The following is a 12,208-nucleotide window of genomic DNA, read 5'->3' as shown; positions in this document are numbered from 1 at the left end:
TCCTGCTTCCAAAACCATTTCTCAACTGAAATGGCTGTAGTTCAGGTGGAGCTTTGAAGACATGAAGCTGAGTGCACAAAGGCTGCAACGCCTAGCAGCATAGTAAATACAACCTATGGTGTATAGAAACAGTGCAGACCTCTGATAAAAATTCTCATTGTTATTACTATTATTATCAAGTGCCTTAAAAAAAAAAAAAAAAAAAAGAGTGCAGAGCCCCTGGATGCTCCAGCCATTTTGGCAGAAGGCTTTTTTCACACCTCCACAAGACTCCAGCTGATACTAAAAACCACACAGGTCGAAATGTGAACACATGCAGAGATCTGGCAGAAAGCCGTGGTATTGCAGAAGTCCTGAGACAAGGCCAAGGCACCGAAATAAATCCCTACAGGCTCAAGTGGGACTTATGTGGTGCCTTGGCCTCATGCTAACCTCCACAGAGGAATGAGTTATACCCGCAGCCTCTTGACGCGTGAGCTTACCAGCAGGAACGCACAAGATCCTAAGCACTACCGCTGGTGGCTACCTACAGCCCAGGCGGCTATTTTTCGTCACCCGATACAGCAGGTGAAGCAATGCCCATGAATGACACCGCTTACGGTCTGTCTGGGAAGTCATTCACTGACCCAGCCTCTGTAACTGCAAAGCTTTGGGAATGGAGGGGAAAATGGAAACCAGACACTTATTTGGCCCTTCTTCTCCCCATCCTCCTGCCACTTACACTGCCCAAAGTAATCCTGGTGCAGCCCTGCAAGCCAAGTTCAGATAGGGACTACGTCTGCCTGGATGGAAAGTTTCTCATGTGCAATGTGGAGAGTCAGTGACAAAGTACAGTTTTAAAAAAAAACTTTAAAAGTGCACGTGTAGAGTCTTTCTTGAAGTGCCCGCTGGTCACAAAACAATTCTCACATGTTTCATCCTTGCTCCCAGACTTTCAGCTTCCCTTTTTATAGCTGAGGAACCTATAGTATTGATACTTCTCCGAGATCCCAGCCCTCTGACAGCACCAGCTATGAGCAGCAGTGGGGTCCAAGTGCTCGGCTGAGCCAGCTGATGCTCAGATGGATGCTGAGCCAGCGCTCAGCTAGCAAGGATGCTCAGGTGGACATCCTGGAGAAGGTGGGTGTGGAGAAGGCTCCACATTCACTGCTCTTCCCACAGAGCAGACGAGAGAAGAGCACACCCACCCTGAGCTCCCCAGCTCAGGCACGCACACGCATTGGGTTTTCTGTTCTGCAGGCTGTTCAACAGCACTGCCTCGCGGTGCCTTGGGCTCTGGCTGGAAGTCAGAAATGAGGCCCTGAGCCTGTCCTCGTTCACCCTCCCAGGCCAGAAGGTGATTTGTGTGGGATGAGAGACCTTGCAAGCAGTCAGGACGTGCGCTTGGGGAAGGAGGACTGCTTTGTCTTGTTGCGCAGGTCATGAAATATTAATCTCAAACTCATAATCTCTCATGTTTTGGTCTAGAAACTTGGCTTTGGCCAAACTCCTGGCATCAATTTCTACCAACTCTGACCAGGGCATTAACGAGCAGCTATACTACTGGAAAGGAATTTGCCAACGCAGTACTCTGCGAGTGCTTGGCCCTCAGTTGAGCACTACATCCCTGCGAACAACTGTGCAGAAGCCTTCTGTGTCTCTCTCCTCTCTCCCCCCTCACCCCATCCCCACTGCACAGGGCACTGCAAGCACGCTCATACTCACTGCTTCTGGAGCAAGTGCTGGTGCTGCTGCTGTTGCTGCTGCCGGTAGGTCTCAATCGTGTGCTGGGGAAGGTACTGCATTAGTTCCAGGGACTCTTTGATCTTTAGTAGCATTTCATATGTCTCCCGTCCCCTCACCTGGATCATGGGAAAAATGAAAGAGGGAAAAGGAAAGCCTTAAAGGACTGTATCTACAGTGACAGCCACCTTCAATGAGTTTTAGATAAAGTCATGTAAACAACCAGAGCAGGATGCAAATACTCTGTTTATACTCCATGGATAAGCAATAAAACCGCTAAGCCTTGTGCTAGAGGTACAGCAGATAATGTTGAAGAGTGATAATCTGACACTGCAGGCTAATGAACATCTTGGGGTTGTCATCTGGCTCGATGGAAATCTATGCCAACCAAAAGCACTATTCTGATCCAATCTGTTAGGCAGAAAGTGTCTTTACCTGCCTCGGATGTAAGCAGGTCTGGTGCTGAATCTTACATGCCTTGAGGGAAAAAAGACTACTTGGATTTGGGTGTTGGGTTTGGATCTCCCTTCTCCTCTAAGCATACCGTGGTTTGCGATTTATCCAACTCAGTGTGGCTCAGGGGGGAGCAGCTAAACAGCAATTATAGATACTTCTTGCTCTTTCTGATCCTACACTTAATACAGTGTATTTCACTTCTCTCACTCCACAACGATGGTAAACAGCTGGTAAAAGCCACAGAAATATCCACCTTTGTCAGCAAGACAACATCCATTAGCTCTAGAGAAAGCTCAAGTGCCACAGACCCAGAAATGGCAGAGGAAGAAACCCAGCTAGGTCTCCAAAGCAATGTTTCCACCAGTACAGATTCCTTGGGATATTCTCATATGCCTTGCACAAGCCACTCTCAGTCAGCAACTAATGGGATTTTTTTTGTTGTTGGAATATGTATTTAAAATAGATAGCTCTGGGGATTTTAAAAAAAAAAAAAAAATCTCCATCTCATCCCCATTCTCAGTTCTCTTTGAGGTCTAGGTGAGCAGCTGACTTGCCTCAAGGCACTGAGGAAGATACTAAACACAGGATAAATGCAAAGATAGAGAACTCACCGGCAAGTATAAGAGCTCATCATCTGGGGAACGTCTTTTTTTGATAGATGTCATCTGTATGCCATGAGTTCCTTGTCGAAAAGCTGGAAAAGAAACCCCAAAAGCATCCCATTAGAAAAAAAAAAAAGAAAGAAAGAAAAAAAAAAAGGAAAGGAAAAAAAAAGAAAAAGAGAGATACAAAAGAGAAACATGAAGTACATGGCCAGCTCAAATCCACAGTGCTCTAGAAGTGTCTCTGCCTGAGCCACTCCAGAACCGTGCGTGCAGCTCCGGGCTCCATAAGGCAGACACAACTTTGCAGATGTTGGGTGGCCATACAGCCTGGGGAAACACATCAGCCAAGGAGGGCTGGGTATATGGCAAAACCCCAGCAAGCCACACCTAGAATAAGCACTGGCTGTTTGCAGGAAAGACTGCAAGCTTTGGTATTACAGTGCTCACAAACTGTTGGTGGATCGGTGATCCACAAAGGTGCGACAACAGGCAGTGAGCACACACAATTCACTGCGACGATGAAGCCCCCCTCCGATCTGCCTCCTGTTAAAATCTGCTGCCTTGCTGTTTGGCCTCATGCCATCACTGAGTGTACGTGGAAAACCAAAGCTGGGTTTCCACATCTTGCATGTCTGATGAGCACGTTGCAATCCTTAGAGCACAGAGAGAGGCAATTTGCCAGAGCACCTCCGATGCACAGCAGGGTTTAAGTGCAGTTTTAATCTAGATCCCTGTGGCTGGAAGACACATGCCACAGCATGAGACACTGGCTAGAAGGAGCAGAGAATGACAGCACAGTCCCAAACAAGCAGTAAAGGTTCAAAAAGTGGTTACAGAGTCCTAACCATGTACTTTGAGGGTGGCAAATAAACACCCCCTTCCAGCTGCTGCTGGCAGGGCTAATCTAACACAGGCAGCGCTGCAAGGGAGCCCATAAACCCAGATTGTCAAATGCTGGTTTTTGAACACCAGCTCATTTTTCAGGCTGATTCACCCTGGAAGAACAGATGTCTGATGCCCGCCTTCCTCCAGGCCCATGCACAGCACTGCTCTGTCCCCGCAGCACAAGCACCGGGGCTGCACCTGCACCCGGTGACAGCACAATCTGCAATCTGCCCAGCTCTGCCAGCTACTTACGGCGCTTCGTACCATCACCATTCTTTGTGCTGTCGGAGACTTGCTGCTTGCGGATGCTGTCCTCGTCTGCTTTGCGATCTCTGCCTGGGCAAGCGCAAATGCGGGCTTCGAAACATCGGCGGCCCAAGACTTGCCCACTGGGAAGAGAGATGAAAGAGGAAACGTCAGCTGCCGGCTCAGATAGGGGCCAGCAGCGTCCCTCAACTTCACACCAGACTACGCACAGACAACCCCAAACCTCCCATTTCCCAGTCAGGATGTCCCAGGTGTCGGGCAACTCCCACCGGCAAAGATTTGAAAAATATCCTGTAGCCCCTTGCATCAAACTGTTCCTAAGGATGCACTATGCTTCCTGGAGCAGAAGAGGAGCCAGAAGGCCACCTCTCAAGCAGAAGGCTACACTCATGATGCACTACTTACTCTCTGGTTTCCAGTGTCACAATGATGAGGATCGGGCGACGGTTCATCCCTCCCACGCAGCTACTATTACACATGAAGTTGTACAAGACTGTCGTGAACTCCGTACCAACCTGGATGAGACAAAGGGGATGAGCAGAAGAGATGGTGGATGGAAAGCCCTGCTTTTTCCAGGCTCTCCTCTTGTACTCCCACAGCTTTGCTACAATCAAACTAGCATGAAATAGGCCCCATCACAAGGCTTCCTTAAAAGAAATTAAGAACTCCTGCTCTCAAGGGATAAAGAGGGTGTTTAAGGTCCATTTCTGACAAAGAGGAAGAAGGAATTCACTGTGATGAGGATAGGGAAAGCACAAGAACCCAACTCCTTTGGCTAGGGTTACAACCCCCACCCCTTTGTGTGCTGGGATGGCACCACCCTGGGCTCACAACATACCTGGGGTGGCTCGTAGGGGACCAGCACACTCTGCCTCCCGGTGATGGGGTCTTCTACGTACTGGGCATGGCTGTTCCCTTCCACCCTGATCAGGTGGCTGGGAGGCGCAATCTGCCCTGCAAGGGCAAGGAGGCAAAAAACAAGAGACACTGTTCAGTGAAGCAAGCTCATGTGCAGGGCAGCAAGATTTTCCACCAAGGGAAACCCCTGCAGCTGGCCCCAGAGGTCTATCGGAGCACACATGTGCCTCCCAGCCCTCAAAGCATCCCTTCTGCCCACTGCCAGACACAAAAGGCAGTGCAGACTTTTCTCAAGCTCACGCTGGACGCTTGTGAATAAACTTGAACACTGGCTTCCCAAGATCCCAGACTAAGCGAGCCCAAACATCAACTGAATGGCTGCTCACAGCAACTCCTCGAGCAGGTAACTCCATGTGGATTTTCACCCCAGCTGAAAGCTTTTATTTTCCTCCCTCTAATGCGTACACAAAGCAAATTCCTTCAAGTCTCAATCCCTACTTTTTTCCCCCCCATCAACTGCTAGCCCTCGTCTGTTCCCTCCCATCAGTCTTGATCCTAAGGAACTAAAAAAAGATTCAAGCAGCAGAGAAATATGCATTTAATTAGTTGTCAACTTGAAAAATCACACTTGCTTACAGCGGTGGCAGAAGGGAACATGATCTTTGTTTCTAGGTCCCTTTCCAATAATTTAAAAACCCAGTTTCCTTCTTGCAAGTTTTCTTCAGTGTTTCTACAACATACAACTAAAATCTGAGGAGAGATGCCTATTATGGTTCATCCAAAGAATTTGTTTTGTGTTTGAACTGTTCGTTTCTAACTCAAAATACAGTGTATTTCTAGAGAAATAACTATTCCAGAATAAGAACTTAGTTTTAGGGTTTTTCTTTCTTAAAACTCCATCACTGAAACAGGCATCAACCCTCCAAAAATCCAGTTCTGTCAGAAAAGCACTTTCTAATATAAAAAACCTATTTCAAAGCACTGTCTCATTCCACTCTTGATTTTACACTCCAAAGTCCTTGCTTATTTTTGGGCCCGTCTAGCTGGCTGCATTGTAACCAGCAAAGGGATTCAGGCTCCTGAGACATCCTGCTAACTGACACCAACTGGGTTTTTTTACAGTAGGAGATAAATAATGCACGTAGAATAAAACAGATGCTCATCTGAACTTATGTGAACTTAGGCAGCCAAGGCAAAACGGAGCCCAGCCCATGAGTTTGCAGAAAACCCCAGGACATTTTTAAAACAGCTGCTACTTCACTAACATGAGGAGAAGCAAGTAAAAGATTAAAACATTAATACTGAACCAATAGTGTTAAATGTACAGGAAGGTTGCCTACAGTTGATGCTGGCACTTAGTGTTATCCTGCTGGAGATAAACAGCCCCTCCGTCTTTGAGGCGTGGATTAAGGACTGGAGATGATATTGCATCCTGTTACTAGATCCCTGTCCCAGCAACATGGAAGCTCATTCCTGAGCACAAGAACAGCTGCTTCTCATCGCGGGAGCAAAAGCAGAGCAGGGAAAGGCTGCCAGAAGGGCACTGTCTGCCACGGGGACGGACATCCATCCAACCTGGGCAGGCGTGAGGTTTATTTTGGTCCTTTCTTCCCAAGGACGTGCTTGCACGGGGGCAGCTATAGTATGAAGCTTCCTGCTAAGCATGGGAAATGAAAAGCTGCACAAGACATCGCAGGGAGGTCTGCTTCCAGCGGGTTTGCTGTGAAGCTGCCGCCAAATCCCTGCACCAGACACTCATCAGCCAAGCTGCTTTGGAGAGGGACGGCTAGCAAAGCACTGCCCTCCTTACCCTCGTTGAACTCCCGGCTCAGCTCATGGTTCGGGCAGCGTTTGACCACTTCGGTGACGTGTTCAGCTTTCTTGTAGACTGGCATAGCCCTGATGACAGCTCCCTGAGGAGGCGGGGTCATCACTTTGATCTGGATGGGACATGTCTTGGCGATCTGGCAGTACAGCTTTTTCAGTTCAGTGGAATACTGCACAAGGGAAGAGAGCAAGAGAGAGTTAGGATGTTCAGCTTGAGGTGGAGGCATGCCAGAAGGATGGCGATGGGTTTGCACACGTAGCTGAATGCACCAGCTACTGCACGTGCATTGCATTTCCGCACACAACAGCCACACTTCCAGACAAGTGGCAGAAATCCTAGAATTTTACTTGGTTTAGAATAGCAGAGTATAAATGTACAGCCTAGTTTTCCCAAAGGCAAAAATCTTCAGATAAAGATCTCTGCTTTACATCAACAAATACAGTCTTTATAGCTTTTGGGCACATACCCCTCTTCCAAGGGACATGCATTACCCACCTAACAAAACAGACACTATTCTTTTCACAACACACTGCAATCCTGGAAGCACGGGAAACCACACACATGAAGCATTTCATCCTGTTTTGTAAGAAGCCCTTCTACTTTTGCAGAGGGGTGAAATAAAAACATGAACCTTGGAATCGAACAGTACTTGAAAGGAAGACCCTGACCAGTTTGGGGGTTGTACCAAATCTGATGTTTCAGTCACCTTTTAAAAGCATCTCACACCTCTGCTGCCCACCTCCACGCTTCTAAACTCAAAGCATTACATCCACAGAAGAGGTAAATGATAAAATAAGATTTTTTTTTTTTTTTAAAGTATTCAAAGCTCAGAAGAGTTGAACAGCCCAAACACCACGTCTGTGGTGGGACCTAGAGCACAATCCAGGAACTGGCTCCAAAAGGGAGGTTGTGAAGGTCCTGTGGTGTGCAATGAACTCCTAGAGCAGAACAAGATGTTCTTATTCACTGTGCTGATCTGGAGCATATTAGATTCCCTCTTTTAAGATGTTCCCTACTAAAGCAGTGATGATGGTGCAGCACTTGCCTGAAGTGTGTTCACATCTGAAAATCTTTACTCAGCAAAACATCAAGGCATGGGCTGAAGTTGTTCATTTCCCTTCAAAACCCCACACTGAAATAAGTGCACCTGCTTAACAGGAATGGTTGCAAGGAAACTCCCATGTCGTTCAGTACAGCGCAACATGAACCCTTTTTCCAGGATGTCCCCCACAAAAGGGACTCTCCAGTCTCCTCTGCTGTACAAGGTTCTTTCAAAATAGAGCAGTTTTCGTCAGTAGCCCAACTCCAGAGGCATGCAGTTTTCTCCTGGTGCTCAGGCATTCGCCAGCTCAGAGCTCTCCCAGTAACTTTAACCACGTAACCCACAGAAATTGCTGGCATTTCCCCACTTCCATCTCTTTGGTTCTTGCAGAGAAAGAAAAGTGAAAGCCCCAAGGTTTTCTCAAAACCCATCTCTAGCAGCCATGGCCGATACAGCCCCAGTCCCAACTGTTCAAAGCCAAGCACCAAAGGTTCGTACAGGTCGAGAGCACGACGTGGCCATCCACCCTGCCAGGATGGGAAGAGCCAGCGCGTGGATGGGTGGGCGGTGGGCAACGTGGCAACAGAAAGTTTAGCTAGCGATATTCAGGGATTATTTGCATTTCAAAGTATACACATTGCTAACATAGGAAAAACCAAAGCTTGGAGAGAGACACGCTGGGGAGGAGAGGGGGATTAAAAATCAGCCAAGCCGGTCCCTTCCCTCCTCACTCAACACCACCCTGCCATATGGCAGAAAAGATGCTACAGGTATTGAAGCTAAGGAAAAAAAAAATTCTTTAAAATGCAAAGGCCAAATTGTGCAATGTATTTTATGTGCCTGCAGGCTAGAGATTAAACCCACAAAGGATTTACCCAGCCCGCGGAAATAGGGAACATGCCAAACAATTACAAAAAAAAGTTGCGAAACAGATCTAGATGGTGATTTATACCGTACATCTTTTTAACCTGAAATTCCTTATTGTTTTTTAATTAAAAAGCAATTCCTTTCTAAAGGTAAGAGTGAGCTCACTGTGTTGTCTTTTCATCTCTAGTGGCAGGAAAAGAATCACTCCTATTTGAACGAGGAAGAAAATTTAGAAAGCGTTGTTTCCCTCAACACATCAGTTTGCTCATAGCATTGTGAAGGTTTCAAAGCCAGAAAGCCTCAAAAAAAATCTCAAAAAGCCAACTGATCACTTGGATGCCTTAACATCGTTGAAGTGTAAAGAAATTGGGCACCCAAATGCAGTGGGCTGAAATGAAAGCATAAATATGGAAGTGCGGTGGCAGGGAGGGCACAGCACACGCCAGGAGCCAACGTGTCTGGTGTCTGCAGGCATTCGGAGAATTGAACAAATGGAAGGAGATACACACCCCTCGGTCACGGATCAGGAGTGTTGGTGTTGACTGTAATTTTATGTATAATATCTTCAAAGCCAGAAATGTGGGGTTACAAGAAGGGAGAAAAAGACAAAAAAAGTAATCACTGCTTTCAGAAGGACAGGAGAGGTGCCCAACATCAGTGTGAATAGCGAGGCTCCAGGTCAAACAGTGTGGCCCCTCTGCCAGCGAAGGAAGGGATCTGCTCCTTGTCCACCCTTCGGCACCCCAACCGTCAGACACCTTTGGCTACAACCAGAAAGGAAGGCATTGGACCTGCAGCTTAATCACAGAAAGCAAACAGCCGAGGGCTAATGGGTTATGATGAACAAGCTTGTCTAACAAATGAAGTCCCCAAAACGCAAGGCAGACTCAAGAGCTCCAGGCTCTGGCCAACACCTTGAACTTGGTGTGTCAGAGAAGGCGGGTGACCAGGAGCCCACCTCTGTTTTGGGACATGGTCAGGGTGGGAGAGGCAAGAAGCAGCACCCAGCAGAGGCAGATGAGAGAGCAAAAGGGCTGTGTGGCCTTCTCGTCACCCGACTGCAAGAGGAGTTCAAGCCTCACAGGCACTACACAGGGCTCGAGGCTGTGGCACACTGCCGCGATTTCACATCTACCTCGGGCACAGCCGCCTGCGAGTGTGCAATTGCTGAGCGGCCGGTCATTTAACACCGGTGTAAATCTGTCCACGGGATACCTGCTGTCAGACAGTAAGGGGCTTGAGTTTCCCACCCTGCCAACTTTGCTGCAACCGTGGGTAACCTGACGCCCAGCCATCTATTGGCATAAATAGATGTGAACAACTAGGTCACGGTGACTTCGTACGGGATCGGTGATAATCGCTATATCCACAGAGCAAGACAGGATATTGTATATAGATTTCAAAGCAAATAAGCATTAGAAAAATGCTAATCCCTGAGGCAGGAGCAGTCTGTGCACTCAGACAGTGCCTGCAAACAAGGGTCGCCCCCCTCAGCACAGGTGCCTCTCCCCAGTGGTCCCCAAACTGCCCCACCTCACAGAAGGTGACAGTCCCCCTACCCCACTATTTTGCTACGGGAACTGCCAGACGCTCACTGTATTAGGGGTAAGATCTCGAGACCAGCAATTCCCAGGAACCCAGAGCATGACTATTAATTAATGCATTTCTGTTACTTGCTAGTGTAGGAAAATCAAATTAATTAGGACCAAAAATACCAAAAATGAGCTTGACCCAATCAACAAACCTGTTCTTTAGCAAGATGACAGCAGGCATGATCTAGCAGCAGGAACAAAAGCTGCACCAACAGCCTGAGGAAGGTGAACACCACTTCTACCAGACATACAGACCAGAAAGTTACTTAAAACAAAAGAGTGGGGCCTGGCAATGTGTTATCCGTTCGAGAGGGAGAGGAAAGAGCTTTGGCTTGGACTTTTCTTTGGGGTTCAAGTGCTGCACATCATGCCCAGATAAGCAGACAAGAGATTGCTATGAACAAGAGTGATATTAGCTTTTTGCTTAGTAATATGATTTAAAAGGAAAGAAGAAAACATTCCAGCACCAGCAGCCCTGCCCTCCCCACCTGCCCGTGCAGACGTACTGTATTACCCACTCTTGGCACCCTGGCTGGTAATTCAGTATAACAATACACACATGCCAGCTACCATCAGGCAACACCTGTCTGATTTCTCAGCAAGCCCCTTCCCCGGAAGGTGTGTCAACAAAGGGTTTGAAAGAGAAAACAAAACACTTTTTACCTCTCAAATGAAGAATTTTTGCTAGAAAGGACAGAAACCCCCTGGAAGTAAGTGCTGGGTGCAATACAAGCTGCAATGGGTTTTCACTGAGCATTCAATTCCCCTGCAAAACTCTGATGCAGCAAAATCCCCCAAGAGCGACTTTGGAAATCTACCCCTAATACCTGTCTTACCATCTGATCTAGCCAAGGGATTACGGTCCCTAAGTCTTTAAAAGGAGCAGGGTTCAGCCAGCTCTGCGAATGCTGACGGATGTCAACATGAAGGTGATCCCAGAGGCTGGCTTATGGCGTGACAGCTCCCTGAGTGCCTTCTGCTCAGATCAACAGCTCTTTCAAGTCTTTTGCAAACTTCTTTCAAGAAGTCACGTTTTAGTTCAACTCAGTTAAACAATAGATTCATCTCACTTGATGTTTTCAAAGCCGCCGGTCAGCCGTGCTTTCTCCCCTATCAAACTAACTACAAGAAGGGGAAAAAAACAACAGGTTAGAAGAGTGGGAAAGCAACGTTTACTTGCACCAAAGAATTTGCAGATAAGAACAAGCAGTTGCAAAGAAATAGAAAATCACCTGCTTAAGGCTTACTCATTTAGGTAAAAAAAGGCAGCGGGAAGAAAGCAAGTTACCTACTAAGAATAAAAATCAAGACATACACATGCACCTTAAATGTTTTTGCTTTGATAAACAGTGATTTAACTTTTCATTCACAAAAAAACTGCTGGGGACGGGGGGGGACGGGACACAAGATACACATGTATGCACATGCACTCTTAGGAACTGACTTGTACCCAGAGGACGCTCAGCGGGGAATCCCAAGAGCAGCTCTACCAGGAGTGCTGGGGACATGGACATCTCCTACCAGATTTAACCTTCAGCTCAGCATAACCTTAACCCCACCGCTTACTATCGGACTTGTTGCAGCTCCAGTTTGAGGTCCTCTATCTCATCGGGCTCCAGAGAAAAGCAGACAGCTCGCTGCTAGCGGACGTAGCAGACATTCAAACCACGGGCACAACAGATAGATCCAGTGATCATCAGCCCCGAGGTGCCTACAGGTCTGCCATGTGTGACGACAACCCCCAAACTCACAGCCTACTGCACCAGCGAGCATCTCCTGTCTGAAGGGGAAACCACCACGTGCCGGCCAGGGAGGATGGGAGAGGGACGGGACGCTGACGCAGCCCTACAAGCGCTTTGCAGACATTTACTAAATTTCTCCACCCCAGGGCAAAGGAAAAACCATGTCACCCTCTCTTCCCCGACGGGGAAGGGCAGCGTTTCACCCAAGGGCGCCCGCCTTTGCGGAGACTTAAATTTCGTTTTCCCCTTGAGCTCCTCTCCCCCCTCCCGTCCCCGCCGCCGCGCACGAACGGTGCCGATGAGCCATTAAAATCCTTCCTCCGAGCGCTTTTCCCCGGGAGCCG

General features: G+C 47.8%; 1 protein-coding gene across 1 annotated transcript in view; it reads right to left on the bottom strand.

Annotated features, from left to right (window-relative positions):
• The window catches only part of TP63 (tumor protein p63), an 87,724-nt gene that overhangs the window by 13,539 nt on the left and 61,977 nt on the right, over positions 1 to 12,208 (bottom strand). The window contains exons 4-9 of the mRNA XM_035891216.1: positions 6,604 to 6,790; positions 4,774 to 4,889; positions 4,341 to 4,450; positions 3,933 to 4,057; positions 2,790 to 2,872; positions 1,705 to 1,841 (exon numbers count right to left, since the gene is read on the bottom strand). Of these exons, the coding sequence (XP_035747109.1) occupies positions 1,705 to 1,841; positions 2,790 to 2,872; positions 3,933 to 4,057; positions 4,341 to 4,450; positions 4,774 to 4,889; positions 6,604 to 6,790 (758 nt within the window). The remainder of the gene's footprint in view (positions 1 to 1,704; positions 1,842 to 2,789; positions 2,873 to 3,932; positions 4,058 to 4,340; positions 4,451 to 4,773; positions 4,890 to 6,603; positions 6,791 to 12,208) is intronic.

The sequence above is a fragment of the Egretta garzetta genome, unplaced genomic scaffold, assembly GCF_000687185.1.
Source record: "Egretta garzetta isolate BGI_Z169 unplaced genomic scaffold, ASM68718v1 scaffold333, whole genome shotgun sequence".
Taxonomy (NCBI): Eukaryota; Metazoa; Chordata; class Aves; order Pelecaniformes; family Ardeidae; genus Egretta; species Egretta garzetta.
The sequence above is the reverse complement of the archived record's forward strand: the minus strand, read 5'-3'. Positions and strand labels throughout refer to the sequence as shown.